Raw genomic sequence first — 17486 nt, forward strand, 5'->3', positions numbered from 1 at the left:
CTTTTTGGCTATGTCGTTACAGTGGGCTCTAGCACTTAGATCATTAGAGATGAGTACTCCAAGATCCTTGGCAGAGTTTGGATCATCAACAAAGTCTTGACTATTCAGCCTGCATTTTATTTTCTGATTTTTTTTTTTGCCAATATGTAGGGCAGAGCATTTATTTGCTGAGATTTGAAGTTGCCATTTGTTTGACCATTTTGATACAGTCAAGGTTTTTTTTTGAAGGGTAGCAGTATTGTCAGTGGTGTTGAACAGCTTTACATCATCAACGAAGAGAACACAGTTGCTCTTGATATGATCACAGAGGTCATTTATGTAGAGTATGGAGAGACTTGATCCTAGAACACTGCCTTGGGGGACACCACTGTTGACAGGTACAGAATTTGATAGGACGCTCCCAATTTTGTTTGACAGGAATGCTTCTATCCAGTTATGTAGGTGTCCAGAGATACCATAAGATTTTAATTTTAGTAGTAGTTTGTCGTGTACCACTGAATCAAAGGCTTTACAGAAGTCTATGTAGATTGCGTCTATTGCTTTGCCCTGATCGAGTTGTGTAGTCCATATGTTTTTGCAGCGTAAGAGTGGCAGATTATAGGATAGTTTTTTCTGAAACCAAATTGTTTATTAGAGAATAGATTGTTTGTTTCTAAGTGGAGGATGATAGATTGGTTAATAATTGATTCCATGACTTTACAGGTGATGCAGCATAAAGAGATTGGTCTATAATTTTCAACTAGGCTGGGGTCTCCCTTTTTGAAGATGGGGATGACCATGGCTTGTTACCATAGTTTTGGCAAGGAGCTGATCCTGAAATTTTTTTCAAAGATTATGCTTAGAGGTTCGGCTATTGCAGTGGATAGCTTTTTTAAGAAGTAGGCACATATTCCATCCAGTCCAATAGATAGGGATGGTTTTAGATTGTGCAGTGCTTTTTCAAGAATGTCTTCTGTAAAATAGATATATATTAGATTATTGTAGTTGTCTGTGGCTCTACTAGGAAGTACTGGGCTTGATCCATTGCTGTTTACAAATACTGAGCCAAAGAATGTGTTAAAGAGGTTGGCTTTAATAGTGTTATTGTTGCAATCTTTACCATTAGGTCCTTTCAGGGGTGGGATGGACCTTGACTCTTTTAGTTTGTTGTTTACAAAATTGTAGAAAGTGCGGGTGGAATTGGTGTGTAGAAGGTTTTCTTCTTGTTTAATGTGATAATTGGTGCATTCAGTCTTTTTCTGGTGGCATAAATTTTTGTATCAGCTTTTGAAGTTGGCAATGTGACCAGATTTGTTTTTCTGCCAGAGTGATCTCTTTTTGGATTGAAGCTTCCTTATTGTTATGGGTAATTTAATTTTTCTGGTTTTGGGAGTTGTTATTGGTACATATAGTTTGATGACTCTTTTGACTTCAAGTAAAAATATGTTGTAATGGTCTTCTACAGTATTGCATCCAGTGAATAGAAATTGCCAATCAAGGGATGAGAGATCGTTGTTTATTAGATCATAATTGCCTTTTTTGAAGTTATAATTGGGGATTCCGTCGTTGTGATGATTTTTGTGTGGACGTATGTTGAGACAAAAGTAAATCATGTTGTGGTCACTGTTGGAAAAGGGTTCTTTAATTTGTATTCTGTAAATTGAATTCAAACTATTGCAGAAGATGAGATCGAGGCAGTTGTTAAGTCTAGTGTTGTTGGCTACTAGTTGTTCTAGTCCCAGATTTGTTACTGCATTGTAGAAGGTTGCATGTATGGATTCAGTTGTACATTTGTTAAGGGTCCAGTTCATATGAGGTAAATTGAAGTCACCAACTTCAATTTAAACTTCAAACTTAAGCTCAGAAAGATGTAGTTGTCATTTATTTACAGTGCTCCAATTTGTCAATAGATCCTATGCTATCTCTAGGTAGTATTCCTATCCCTGTAAAGAAATTAGGGAATTAGCTTGATCTAGCTGGTTATCAGCTGTGGCCCTAACTGGATCAGGATGTTGATGTCTTTTTTTTTAACCACTTGTCTAGGTAAGCGCAATGTATTTCCCCACGGGACTACCTTCTTTATAGTTCAGAAGCCACTATTGGTACAGTACATGGTGCTTTGGTTATTAGTGGGTGAGAGCTTCTATGTAACTATTTTACATATGAATAAATCTCTGAAGTCAAGTGTCAGCCTTCAAGATCTTTTCTACTGCTTTGCATCTTTTAGCTGCCATAAGTAACGGGGGGAGGGGTTATGTCTGGGAAGAGAGCTGGAGGTGTTACATTCTTCTGTTGTATAAATGAGGAGTGGGGGGGGGGGGGAGAGTATAAATTCCTGCCCTTAAGTTTCTATTCCTTGCTTTGCCTTCTTTTCTCTGCGCAACTGCAAATCTTTATCAAAATATGTCAAGGTCAACGGACAGAGGCCTCATCACCACCTGAAGATGCCCACATGACCATATCCGGAACTTTTAATTGGAAGAATCTTTTGAACTTTGGGGGGTGGGAACAATTTCATCCCTTTGTATATGTAATCTGCGCGCCTAATTTCTTAGATTCAGAATCTTACCTGAAGCTACCACTTCAATTTTTAGTAAAAGATTTCTTTCCTCTAATCTATGGAGTCTAAGTATTTCTTTCTTGGATTTTGAATGGAGCACAGACTGACATCAAGTCAAAATTCTCTAATTCATAGAGTTCTATATTGCCTGGAATTCTTTAGTATATACAAAACAACAACAACAACATAGACCCAGATTCTCCTCTGTTGTTTGCTTTCACCCCTGCTTGTCCTCAAGGATGCCCCTTCCCCCCCGCCCATGGCTTCTTTAAGAGCTAGGGTATTTTATGTGAGCAGGCATTTGGGTGATAAATATTGGGCCGCAGAGGTCCAGTGGTTAGAGTGCAGTACTGCAGGCTACTTCTGTTGACTGCCGGCTGACTGCAATTTGGCAGTTCAAATCTCACCAGGTTCAAGATTGACTCAGCCTTCCATCCTTCTGAGGTGGGTAATTATGAGGACCCAAATCATTGGGGGTGATATGCTGATTCTGTAAGTCTAAGTGCTATTGCTATTGATGGTGATTATTCAGATATCTTTCTCTTTTCAATGTATATATTCCTAAATCTCATACTGTAAGTTAAAATAGCTGGTTAAAATAAAGATAAGGAAGTAAAAAAATAATACTTGTTTCCTACAATAATAAAATCATGATTTATCATCAGAGTCATCAAGATCATTGTGCCCCAGTCAGAATAAACTTTGAGTATAAAATAATATCAAAGACTTTTTACTATCTGTAGGACATCAGTGTAGCAATTATGTTTTCTAAATGTTTCATTTGGAGTGTATTGTACCAAGTATTGTTTTAATATATTTTCCATTAATTGTCATGAATATTTGACTGAAACAGTTGTTTATTTTGGTATTTTGAGGAATGTTACCAGAAGCTCTCAGTTTGGTCCCTTTGGAAAAATTGCCATCAAACTGAATGTTTAATAATGAACTTTACATCAAAAATTTATATTGGAAACATGACTACTTAATAATGATTTTTTTTATTTCTATTGAGATACAGTTGAACATTCTTAATAATAGCGTGGTTTCAAAAATGTTTAATGATTTAAAATGTGCAATATGGATGCTATTTTCTTTCAACAGAGAACAAGAAACATAACCATTGGGAATATTCTATTGCTGAAGGGAATGTTTTTACTTATCTGAAAATACACTTTCCCTCGACTGCTTTTTTTAGTTTACCAATGCAAAAATATTTAAAATTTTAATTCATTCAATAATTTCTTAAAACTTGAGAAGATCTTCTGCTTTGTGAGATCATTCACTAATGCAAATTAAACGTAAATATTTTGTATACATATTCTATGGATTTGATTTTTTAATAGCTTCCCGTGCTTTTTTATGCTGTTCCTAAAGAAATTATGATGGTTGATAGATTATGACCTAAAGAAGCCAAACTGAATGAAACATGTGCCTGTACCAGCCAAATTCAAAGGTCTAGTTATTTTTACAACGGAAAGAATCATGGACATGTCTGCCATAGGGCTTTCATAAAAAAAGAGAGAACATTTAATTTAGCACTTCTATAAATAAAGGATCCAAGTTCAGGCTTAGGGATATCTGTGGGAGAGCAGAGTGCTCAAATAAAGTCAAGGCAGCGGGTATATGTATTGCCTGAAATCAAAGTAGCACCTGTGAAAATAAGAATGATTATGCAGTTCAGTCACCATCTTGGAATATGCGGCAGATATTCTTTATCATATAAGTGTTTAAGAATAATAAAACAAGCAATATTTCATATTGTTTCCATGTGTTGCACAAAATTAATGATTTTTTATTTAAGATTATAAAAATAAAGATAAATGATAGATAAGATGACAGACAGGCAGACAGACAGACAGACAGTCAGACAGACAGATGGCTGATCCAATACTGGGGCACTACAAATCTTGTGAATTTCATGTATGTATGTATGTATGTATGTATGTATGTATGTATGTATGTATTTATGTGTGTGTGTATTTTTGTTTGTTTGTTTGTTTTAGAAAAAATACCTCTAGATTTTAATTTGGAAAGCATAAAGCAGTTTAACTTCATGTAACAGCAATTTGATCATGGGGCAAGAATTGGTTGAACATCATGGTCCTTGCCATAATCATGAAAAATATCTCCTATTGCTGATTTCTTAACACTGAGTATGACCTTTAAAGGCATAGAGTGATAGAGGAATAAGAAGGAACAGAAAGGATGGGCAAAGGGAAATTATACAATATGGGTATGCTTCTTTAAAGGTAGGCCTATGTACTTAATGAGGCTTACTCTTGGTTAACTCTATGGAGGATTATAACTGGAAAGTAATTTCAATTCACTTCTTTTGTTGCTTTCAGCCAGTCTCATCAGATTGAAACAATAGAGTAAAACACTGCTATGGTTTGCAATCCATTTTCGTTTCTCATATATGCAAAATAATTAACTAAAGTTAAATGCATAATTGGGTGACTAATAACTGAAAAATGCTGTTGCATTCTTAAATTGGCAATTGTGCCTATAGGCATACCTAGTTTGCTTCTGAGCTGGCATTTAACTGTAATTCTATTGCTAATAAATAGTAGCAACCAAAGGACAGCTAACACAGTTATTTAATATGAGACAAATGAATTTAAATCAGTGAGACAACTCATAGGAAAGCTGCTTTAGTGGGCAATAGCATTTTACAGTCTGGATACAATTTCATTTAAAACTCAATCAACCAATCTCTGCACATTAGCTTTTTGCTGAGTAAAGAAAAAAGACTTTGATATTTCAGTATTATGTTTCTATCATGAATGACTGATGAAAAAAGGCTTAAATAAATGTGGGCATTACAATAGCCACTGATGGCTCAGACCTCAATTGAGGCAACAAAAATTGTGTTTATATCCTTCCTTTGAAAAACGGAAGACTTTGATCACATTCTTGTTAGAAACATAAGACAGATAGCTTTATCTAATGACAGCTTGCAAGGTGCCTTTGTAAAATAAAAAAGGCCCTATTTTGGGTTTTTAATTTGGTTGCTCTTAGGCATTTTAGAACTATTGAAAAAGGTAAACAGATTTTATCTGTCTCTGAGTAAATAATTACTTAAGTGGTGTATCAGTGACTGCAAGAGACTGCCAGCAAAAATTGCAGGTAAGAATAAGTAACTTCTGATATGAGAAAAGGCAACCCTGTGTTTGCAAGCCATGTGTAGTTTAACTATGACTTACTATGTTGCATGACACATAAAGTAAACCTAGGGTAACAGCTGAGTCAGGCTAGTTTTTCATTCAGGATTTTGCAGGAATACTGCTACAGAATTGTAAAGGATTCAGTTCCTTGACCCATTCTGCAAAGGAAATGTGGCCACACATTCAGCATTGTCTTTACCCTCCATAAATTCTAATTATTCATTTGGTTATCTGAGAGACATGTATGCTACTGTATCTCTTTGCAATCTAAAACTGTAATGAATCAGGGAATATGGACTTGCTATTAAAATTAAACAGTTGTATGAAAGTGTCATCTTCCTGCTCTTGCTGTCCGTATATTTTTCTTAGGTTACCAATAGAATAGAACTACAAATTCATTAGAAATAAAATTTGATTTGATGACAATTAACTTGATAGCTTTTAAAAATATATGTATAAATAGGTTGCATCTGGAGATGTGGTTTGACATTATGTACTTAATAAAATAGAACAAAGAAAAAGAATAAAGCAATAGGAAGAATAAACAAAACAACAATAGCAACCCCCCCCCTCTCTCTCTCACACACACACACTTGTGAGGCCATTCAAAAATGGTTTTGGGCATTGGTAATATGTAAAACCTTCTTGACTGAGCATTAAAAACAGATAAAAATCCACAATTAGCCCGAAAGGATGATGATGAAAAAGAACTAAGAAACTTGTTGACGAGAACAACCTGAAAGATTCCACCATCAAAATAGTTCATGAACTGGGGCTAATGCAGTGTTTTCTTAAAGTTTTCTTTTAAAACCCCTAAAAATGATTTATCAGCTTGTTGATAAATTCATGTTGTTCATGCTGAAAAATAATACAATATGAAAATCCCATCAATTAATTATAAGATGTGGTAGCAGTAGCAAATGCATCCGTTTTAATTTTTAATACAATAAATACTGTTAAATGTAACCTCTACAAACAACTGCTCTTTTAGGGTTCTCCATAAGTTTTAAAAGTGGAAAGGTATTCTGTGATGAAACAGTTTAAGGAACCATTTATCTGTGCTAAGTCCTTGTTGGTACTCACTCCTGGTATTTACTCTTCCAGCAGGAGCTTTGAATTCATTACAGCCTGAAATTGTCAGAGAGGACCAAAGATGGATACTTCCTAGATCTAGGGAGTCCAAATAACTATAGCATCCAGATTCACCATTATTGTGCTTGAACCTTTTTTTCTCCATTTAAACCATCATAGCTTCCAGACATTTGGACAAATTGTGGACAATATCGCATAGAGAGCTCAAAGTTTAGATGTACAACTGGGGGGGGGGGGGGGGGGGGGGGGGGGGGGGGGGGGGGGGGGGGGGGGGGGGGGGGGGGGGGGGGGGGGGGGGGGGGGGGGGGGGGGGGGGGGGAGAAAGAAAAAAAGAAAGAGAAATACGTCACAGTTTAACTGATACCTAATCCACAAATGATGGAAGACCTCATCCAGATCTTTTATGTAGATATTAAAAAGAAGGGACAACAGCATTTAGCCTTGTGGACCTCTACATATTGGTGGAGGCTCAATCCTTCCTCACCACCACTCATCAACATTGACTGGACCTCACCATGGAGAAAAGAATGGCAGAAGCATAAATGTGTTCTAAACTTTCCCTATAAATAGTCCAGAAGGATACCATGTTTGATATCAGCAAAATACAGTATTATAAGCTTAGTTTCTCTCAAAGATATGTACACTCTGCTAAATACAGACTGTGAAAAAGATCCAAAAGGCAAAATGGGTTATAAAAGTTACACCCTCCAAAAGAAAGCAATATTTCTGATCTTTGGATCCTTATGTAAAGGTTTCCCTGTCTAATCGTGTCCAACTCTAAGGTTTCTTGATTGAGGGAGCCAGTGTTTGGACAGAGTTGTCTGAAGACATTTTCTGTGATCATGTGGCCAGCATGGCTATATGCCAAAGGCACATGGAACACTGTTGCCATCCCAGCAAAGTGGTACCTATTTATGTATTCATATTTGCATGCTTTTGAATTGTTAAGTGGGCAGGAGTAAGGGTAAGAATGGGAGCTTACCTTGCTGTGTGGCACTTAGGTCAACTCAAGCTATCAGCTTTGCAGCTCACATGTTCAGCCTCTTTAATTGCTGAATCATTACCCCCCCCCCCCTTTATATGGGTTCTTAGCAGTGGTGGGATTCAAATAATTTTACAACTGGTTCTCTGCCTTAATGATTTCTTCCAACTATCAGTTCACCAAACTGCTCAGAAAGAGCGAAAGAAGGAAATACTTTATTTCTTCCACTTCCCCACAGATGTCAAATATTTACAATAATTACAACAAAGAGTAATTGCCCATTTCAATTAGATATATGTTATATTATAGGTTTGTACTAATACTGAATAAAGTACCAAGGTTAGGTATTTTATGAATGAAACATTTTTAAATAGTCTGTTTTATTTAAAATATGCCAAGCCTAGTTTTCTACCATAAATGCAGAATGTATTAAAATAAAATGTTTGGACAAAACAATAGCTTAGATCTTTGAGAAAGGGCACTTGGACTTAAAAATAAGAAGTCTTTTCCTTTGATAAAATTACATCAGGCTGACATTAAATTAAGAGTAGCATGTTCAAACTTCATGCACTCTTGAGTCTCAAAATGGCATGTCTTCTAAGGCTTTGATTTATGTAAGAAGTGTATATAAAAGATGCCTAACTCACCATTCCTTGCCTTTGTCTTTTTGTCAGCAGCAAAAATGCAATGTTGTGCTTTGTCAATGCACCAAGCAGTCCAAATGCCAATGACTTAAGTATATGTTTTTCTCCTATGCAGTTTTTTTTTTCATAAAAGAAAATGAATGCATTATTCAAGTGATGCTAATTAAGGGTTTTAAATGGATTTAGGGGGAGGGGAATGAAAATTTGATGTGTGCATAGATGGAGAATACAAAGCATTCATTAAAGTGCTGTGCACGAAGCACACAGAGAAAGTGAAGCATCAAAAGACCTCAAACAGAGATATTTTATTTGTATTCTGTGCCCAAACATGACGACTTTTCAAAAAGTCTTACTAGGAGGCCTTAGAGTGGAAAAGGCAGCCATCAGTTATACCAGTGATTCAGATCTTTATTTAACTGTTAAAGAGATTTTCAAAAATATTGCTAACAGTATTCTTGAAACCATATTGGCATGAAGACTTTTTAAAATAAGTCTCCCCAAATAAGTTAATTTATGAAACGAAACTTCTACAACTGAGACCTTCAGATTCAGCCAGCATGGCAGTTAAATAAACAGAGGGAAGCTAATAAAGAAATCCTATATATTGTTCATAAATGTCTGAAACACTGCATAGCACCATAAACATTAGAGGAAGTTATTTTTATTTCTAATGTAATGTGTAGTGTATGAAGAATTCCTACCATCAGATTTTCTATGTAAAACATTAAGACAGCATGTTCACAGCATGGAATATTCTTCACACCATGATCCCTACAATCTCATTATGAAAATTAGGCCCACTCACATTATTACATTTTCACATTCCAGGCTCACTAACACAGATGTTATCTTGCAACTGCTTGTAGTCCAGCTTTTTCATGCCTTAATAGCAAACTTAAGACCTCACTGCTTTGTTCCAGTTTCATTATTTCACGGTCTGTTCAGATTTCTTGTCTGCTTCAAAGTTCAGCATTAGTTAGTGTTGTAGAGCGGCGGTTACAGAAGGGAGACTGAGCCAAGCTAGGCTAACAATACTTTATTCATTGAATAAAGGGTTGCCGCGGCTTCAGAGGCAATCTGACAGCCAGCTGGTGGCGACAGCTGATGCCGTTTGACAGCTCCCTTTTATAGCCGGCTGTCAAACGGCATCAGCCAATGGGAGCGATCGGCGCTCCCGCTCAGATGGCAGACCAGAAGGAGAACTTCAGGCAGGTTCTTAATACATAACACTCCTTCCCCCTGGTCGCGCGCATGCGTAGTCCTGTAGCCACAATGGCGGCCTTCGTTCGCGGCTTGTCCTTCGCGGCTCTGGAGGCTTGGGGGCTGCAACACAGTCTCTGTCTTCTCCGGCGGTGCCAGGCGTCTGCGGAGGGTCGACGGCCGATCCGGTCCTGCTATCTGGAGGCTTCTCTGGTGAGTTTTCCTGCGGTGGTCGGTTGGCTGGGAAGTCGGGCCTCTGGTAGACCGGGTAGTTCTGCGGGACGGCTGCGGCAGGCGGTGAGTAGACCGGGTGGCTCGGCGGCGGGTTGTCCAGGCTTTCAGTGGCAGACGAGGTCCAGCGTCTCCTGAGCTGGTCGATATGCCTCCTCCAGGTTCTCCCATCTTCCAGGATGACTCTGTAAGACCTGGGCCCTGTAATAGAAACTATCCGCCCTGGCAGCCATAACGGGTACCCTGCATAGTTCCTGGCATAAACCAGGTCTTGCAGGGCAAAGCCCCTGGCATGGCTGTCAGATGCCAGGGGTGTGCTGGGGGAGTAGTGGGGGTGCAACCTGTCCAGGGTGGTTCGGAGTCGCCTGCCCATCAAAAGTTCAGCAGGTGACTTGTTGGTTGTGGGGCATGGCGTGGCATGTTGCGTGAGTAGGTAAGTGGACAGCTTGGAGTGCCAGTCTGCCTGCCTCAGTTTGGCCAAAACTTCCTTGGCCGACCTAACAGCCCTCTCTGCCATCCCATTACTGGCGGGGTGAAAGGGGGCTGTAAGGGCGTGTCTGATGCCCAGGTTGGCAGTGAAGATGGCAAATTTATTACAGCTGAATTGAGGCCCGTTATCTGACACCAAGGTGTCTGGCAGTCCATGAGTAGGAAACAGTCTGGTCAAAACCCTAGTGATGGCTTGAGTTGTGGTGGAAGACAGCATGGCTACTTCAGTCCATTTTGAAAACGAGTCTACTGCCACCAAGAATGTCTTCCCCAGCATGGGGCCAGCTAGGTCAATATGTAGCCTGGCCCTGCATCTTCCCATCTGGTGGGTGTAACTATGGGTGGAGCTGCCCTTGTCGCCTGGCAGGCCTGGCATGCGTTGACCCAGCTGGCAATTTGGGCATCTAGTCCAGGCCACCAAACGTAGCTGCGGGCCAAAGCCTTCATCCTTACCATGCCCGGATGACCCTCGTGCAGTGCCTTTAGAACTGGTTCTTGCAAGGAGGCAGGAATGACCACCCTTGTCCCCCATAACAGACAGCCCTGTATTGCAGACAACTCCTGCTTGCGGATCCTAAAGGGGATTAAATCAGGGGCAAATTGTATATCAGGCCACCCCCTTCCCACCCAGTCCAGGACCTGGGAAATCAATGGATCTTTTTTTGAGTGTGCAGCAACATCCCCGGCTGAAAGTGGGAGGTCCAGTCCCATGCATTCGAAGATTGTGTGGATGGGAGCTGGGTCCTCGACTGGTGTAGGCAGGGGGCACCTGCTGAGGGCATCTGCGTGGCTCAGGTTTATTCCAGGGTGATGGATCAAGGTGTATGAATAAGCGGCCAAAAAAAAGTGTCCACCTGGTCATTCTCGGGGAAAGTACCTGTGGGGTTTGTTTGTCACCAGCTAACAGTCCTAACAAAGGTTTGTGGTCAGTTACCAGTTCAAAAAAATGGCCATAGAGAAACTCATGGTACTTTTTTACAGCAGCTACAGCGGCCAAAACCTCCTTATCGATCTGGCTGTAATTTCTCTCAGCAGCAGAGAATGTTCTTGAGAAATAGGCAATGGGTGCCTCAGATCCATTTGAAAGTCTGTGGCTTAAAACTGCTCCTATTCCAAAAGGTGAGGCATCAGCGGCGAGTACTAGGGGCAAGTCTTTGTTAAATTGAACTAACACTGCGTTTGAGGTTAACAGCGACTTCACTGCCTGGAAAGCGTTGGCTTCTTTATGTCCCCAGTGCCAGGAGACCTCCTTGTCTAGGAGCCTATGTAGGGGCTCAGCTACAGAGGCTTTGTGGGGTAGGAAGGATGCATAGAAATTTTGGAGCCCTAAAAAGGCCTGTAATTCAGTTTTGTTAGAGGGAGTGGGTGCCTCGTGAATGGCCTTGACTTTACTTTCTATGGGGTGAATCCCCGAGGCATCAATTCGATAACCCAGGAAGTCTACTTGGTTGGTAGCTATGGTGCATTTATCTTTTTTTAATTTGAGCCCATTTAGTCTAAATCTGTCAAGAACAGACCTTACTCTAAGTAGCAGTTGTGCCTTGTTAGAGGCTGATACTAAAATGTCATCAAAGTATGGAACCACCCCGGGTAGGCCCTGGAGAATTCTTTCCATGAGTGATTGAAAAATGCCTGGGGCAACGCTGACCCCAAACTGTAAACGTTTACATCTGAAAGCGCCCCTGTATGTTACAATGGTTTGGAGGTCAGCAGTGTGCTGGTCCACAGAGAATTGTTGGTATGCCTGGGACATGTCCAATTTTGCAAAAACTATGCCTGGCTCAAAAGTGTGAAGCAGGTGTTGAATAACAGGCACTGGGTATGTGCTAACTTGAAGGAAACGGTTGATGGACGTCTTATAGTCCGCGCAAATTCTCACGCTACCATCCTTTTTTAAAGGGGTGACTATGGGTGTTTCCCACTTGGCAAAATCTACCTGTTCCAAAACTCCTTGAGTAATGAGTTTGTCTAGCTCAGCATCTAATTTGGGCCTAATGGCGAAGGGAACCCTTCGAGGTTTCAAACGGATAGGGGTGGCTTGTGGACCCACATTGAAGGATATAGGGGTGCCCGTATAACAGCCCAGGTCATTGCTGAAGACATCAGCGTAGTCATTAAAAAGGGCATCAACTTCAGAGTTTTTGACAGAGTGAATCCCTGTGATGTTAAGACCTAGGGCAGGGAACCAATCCAGTCCTAGCAAGCTAGGTAGGGCACCATCAACAACTACCAGTGGCAAGTAACCTCTAAAGTTTTGGAATTGAATAAGGAATCTTCCCTTACCCAGGACCGGGATGGTCTTCCCCTGGTAGTCCCGAAGGTTCAGGTGGCAGGCAGTCAGCTTCCTCCTTGGGAACGAAGGTAGAATCTTCTTCAGCGTGGACCAAGCGATGATGGAGAGGGTTGAACCGGTGTCCACCTCCATGTGGCAGGGCTTATCTTCTAAGAGAAGAGAAACGCTTATTTTGTTAGGGTTTGTGGAGAAACTGCCCGCGTGATGGCAGGTATAGCAGCTTTTTACTTGCCTTTGGGATGAGGCAGAGACTCGAGATCTTTGGAAGGGGGCTTGCTCAGCTTGACAAACTCTGGCTATATGCCCTTTTTTCTGGCAGTTTAGGCAAATAGCATTCCTGAACCTGCAATTGGATCTAAGGTGGTTACCTCCACAGCTTGTACAAGGGGGCTGTTGTTTGGTGAACTGGTTGTTGTTTCTCCTTGGTGGAGCTAAAGGTGTCCTGGGGTGTGTGAGGCGATTTACTTCTAATGGTTCTTCTAATTCCTCCTGGGATATCTCATCATAATGGACTGTAGCCTGTCCTTGTTTTGGGGTAGCTCCCTGAATCTCAGCTGCAGATATTTCAGCAGCCTGAGCTTCTTCAATGGCTAGGGATAAAGTTAGATCTTTCTTTGCTAACAGCCTTCTCTGGAGTTTTAAATCCCTAATTCCCCCCACTATCTGGTCCAGAAGCATGTCCTCCAGGTAATCCCTGAAACCGCAGTGTATGGCAGCAGATCTTAGGGCTGCCATATATTGGCTCACGGTTTCTCCTTCAGCTTGAACCCTTCTCCTAAAAGCTAGCCTCCTAGCTATCTGAGAGGGTTTGGGGGAATAGTGGTTGGATAAAATCTCTTTCAACTCTTCCCAGGGAATAGCCTTAATGGGTCGTGGTGACACTAATGCTGAGGCAGTGTCGAAAACTGTAGCCCCACAGAAGCTTAAAAAATAAGACCTTTTCCTCAGGTCTGTAGCCCTAGACAAGTCTATAGCATTTAAAAAACATTCAAATCTGTTAATGTAAGATTCCCAAGTCTCTGTTCCTGGCTGGAAATGTGGGAAGGTCGGCGTAGATGCCATTTGAGCGACAGAGTGGGTCTGCTAGGTGAGGAAAAAATTAGTGGTCGCTTTTAGAAAAGCGTTTCAGTAGCGCCTGTCAGCGGCGTTCGGCTCCTCAGCTGAGGAGCTTTGAAGTTCGCACTCTTTTGGAGAGCACCGGCGGCAGTGACTTCAATCGGCACTTAGCGGCTTCAGCTCTTTCTCTGTGTGACTTCGGCTCAATTGTTTCACCTGGACGTCTTTACTGCATCCCGCCCTCGTCGCCAGTGTTGTAGAGCGGTGGTTACAGAAGGGAGACTGAGCCAGGCTAGGCTAACAATACTTTATTCATTGAATAAAGGGTCGCCGCGGCTTCAGAGGCAATCTGACAGCCAGCTGGCGGCGACAGCTGATGCCGTTTGACAGCTCCCTTTTATAGCCGGCTGTCAAACGGCATCAGCCAATGGGAGCGATTGGCGCTCCCGCTCAGATGGCGGACCAGAAGGAGAACTTCAGGCAGGTTCTTAATACATAACAGTTAGCTAAAACGCCGGCTTTTTAATCACATTATAATTAAATAAAATCCATGGTACCATATACTGTAGGAATAGAGTGCTCCAGAACACTAAGCACACTTTTGGTCCATGCACATATCATATATTTTAAAGGAAAAGAAATAAATCATATTAAAAATTGTAAGATTTTTCACACTTGAAAAGGGAGAGAACTTTATAGGCAACATAAAGACTTTAATACATACCCCGCCTAAGACTAGCCAAGATTTCTGGTGACAGACAGAAATGTTCATATTGTTTTTGAAAAGTAACACTGATATGATTTGAAATTGCCTCTTTAGGATAATGTTTCAGCTTCCTAGCCTACCTCAAATATTACTTAGCTTTTTGTAGATCAGTCAAGGCACTATCTCTAAATGTTGCTTTGTGTATGACTAGAACCTATGGCGACTTGGTAAGCAAGTGATTTTGTTCCAAAAGTGTTTTGTTTTTTTCAAAAGGCAACTGGACTTCCTTTGTTTTTCCTTTTGAAGATATTTCATTTTTCATCCAAGAAGCTTATTTGGTTCTGACCAAATGGTGGAGAATGGAAGGTTTTATATTCTTGTATGAGAAACAAAATGTACTCAAGGAAAAACAAAGAGAGACCAGTTGCCTTTTGAGAAAAGCACCTTGGGACAATCGTGATCTGGATGACTAAGATTCTCCATAGACATTAAGCAAGTGAGTGCTCTCCATCCGCTCCAAGTGATTGAGAATGAGAATACTAATCTAGCCTATAAATTGTTTTTTGGTGTACCTCTTGTAACATGAGTTCCAGAGAGTTCTAATAGTTTCAAAGTGCTATTTTTTTGGAAGTTTCCATACCACATATAAGCTATTTGCAAGTAGAATAACTGAGATGTAACCAAGGTTTGAAAGCTAGTAGTGTATAGGGATTAAGGCAGTAAACTAAAAACCAGGGTTCCACATTAGGTATAAAGCTAACTGGGTGACCTTAGGTTAGACCAAGCCCCCTGCCCAGGAAGAAGGCAGCAATGGCAAACTACTTCTGAAATCTTGCAAATAAAACTTCAATCAAGACTAGTCAGGATAGTCAACATGGGTCAAACACTAATTCAAAGGATCCCCTCCCACCCAAAAAGACTCCCAAGATATAGATAACTTGCAAAATATGTCAGGGTGAAAGGCCATAATTGAAACAAAGTATATGATAGCTGATACGTGTACAAATTATAGTCGATAGAAAAATAACTGCAAATAGTAGTAAAATTCTCACTCAATCAAAAGCTAAGCAACATAATCTGAGATCAGGCCATTACCAAAACAAAGAACAGATGGAAACTGAATCTCTAACTCAGAAGACAATCACAGGTAAGATTTAAAAAAAAAAAAGCAAGAAATGCGAACACTGTTATAAATAGAACTTGCATTTGATACACAGCAGTTGCTCAAATTCTTTTGTAATAGCTTTTTACCTTCTCTATATAAATACAATTTGTCAGAAGTTCTTGAATTCCCGTGTGCCTCTTTAATTGCTTCAAAGCATGCAGGGGAGAAATCAGTTTTACCTATGCTCTTTAAAGTATGTTATTTGTCCTTCATCATTTTCCCTTTTTTTAAAAAAAAATAGCACATTCTATTTACAAAGAAAACAGTACCTCAACTGCATGTTTAAATTTTAGTTAAAGTCATCTAATAGCAATAATGTGAACCAAGTTATTGAAATATGCAGCTAGGAATGGGATTACTTAGGCCTTGAAAAAAAAAGAGAGATTGACTTGGTGTCAAAACACATACATGCTCACGCATGCCTGCTGGCGATAAACAAAATCATTATCAATAATGTACAAAATGTCAGATGATCAGTGCTAAGTTATACATGTATTAAATCATTTTTACAATGGTTTATCTGAAATAGTTCATACACACACACACACACACACACACACACACACACTTGCATATCCAATGATAAACTTAATGGTTATACTGAAAAAGAATGCCATTTAACTTATTTTACATATAGTGAATCCAGCTGCAGCAAGAATTACAGCACAACCCGGGATGGGATGCTACCAGTTCTGGCCGGCTCTGTAGAACCAGTAGCTCTGAAGAGCAGCAGACACAGAACCGGTTCTGTGTCTGCTGCTGTTTGGCCTTACCTGACCTTTATTTCCCGCTTTTTCAACCTCAGCTGTTTTGTGCTTCGGAGGTTGTGAAGGAGGCTGGGGAAGGGCAGAGGCCAGCTGGGCAATCAGAGGAAGAACCAGGCTCATCCCCTCTGCATCCTAGGACATGCAGGGAGGAACGGAGAAGGACACAACTTGGCTTGCGAGAGAGGAGGCGGCCATGATCTTCCTCATTGGTTGCAGCTGGGGACTCTAGTATATAAGAGAGATGATTACAAGACAGCATTGCCAAAAACAAAGCATGTTTTATTTTGGGCAGAAGTTATCTTGGTTGGCGTCCTTCCAACAGACTATGCCTTGTTATCTCTTTGAATTTGGTAATTACTTATCCTGTTCTGTTGTGGAAATTAATTAATTAATATTGCTGCCTATTCGCCCATGGCAACTTGAGGCAGATTTTTTTATTTATTTTGCCAATTGTGTAAAAACAATTGTGCACAAAATTTTCTTAGTGTTTAGTGTGGTGGTTCTATAGAAATATGCTCTGGAGAAAAGCTATTAGTTTATCTTTTCCTAAAAATACATTGGTTTTGAATGAGGGGAACTCCCACAGAAAATTCTAAATTAGCATTTGTAACTGTAGCAGCAGACTGACAGAGGTGAAGAAGCCATAACTTTCTCAAATTTCAGTTCCTTGGGAGTCATGGGTTGCATATTTTGGATGCATTCTATATGTCACCCCATTTGAGGTACCTTATTTAAAAAAATGAAGCTTATGATGGACTATTTCACCCATTTAAAGGTTATGGGAATGGAAGTTTTAGTATATACAGTAGACAAGAAGTATAAGAAGAGAAGCCAGATTGCTGAAGTCCAAGATATGATGAGTCCAAATTCTGATCTGACAATAAGCAAAAACATAACTCAACTTGATCAGGGCAAAGCAATAGACACAATCTACATAGACTTCTGTAAAGCCTTTGATTCAGTGGTACACAACAAACTACTACTAAAACTAAAATCTTACAGTATCGCTGGACATCTGCATAACTGGATAGAAACATTCCTGTCAAACAGACAACAAATGGTCAAAATTGGGAGTGTCCTATCAAATTCCGTACCTATCAACAGTGGTGTCCCCCAAGGCAGTGTTTTAGGACCAACTCTCTTCATACTCTACATAAA

At 40.2% G+C, this 17486-nt stretch overlaps 1 protein-coding gene across 1 annotated transcript; it reads right to left on the reverse strand.

The window, feature by feature from the left end:
- Positions 1-4609: 4609 nt before the first annotated feature.
- On the reverse strand, positions 4610-13696 carry LOC148130123 (uncharacterized). Its single transcript, XM_087969093.1, has 2 exons — positions 12863-13696; positions 4610-4699 (listed from the first exon to the last, which is right to left on the reverse strand). Exons 1-2 carry the CDS (start codon positions 13694-13696, stop codon positions 4610-4612), a joined length of 924 nt encoding a protein of 307 aa, XP_087825219.1.
- Between the last annotated feature and the right edge of the window lie 3790 nt (positions 13697-17486).

Source organism: Notechis scutatus, chromosome 6 (assembly GCF_049901735.1).
Source record: "Notechis scutatus isolate UNSWTSFEM ecotype Mainland chromosome 6, rNotScu1.2, whole genome shotgun sequence".
Lineage (NCBI taxonomy): Eukaryota > Metazoa > Chordata > Lepidosauria > Squamata > Elapidae > Notechis > Notechis scutatus.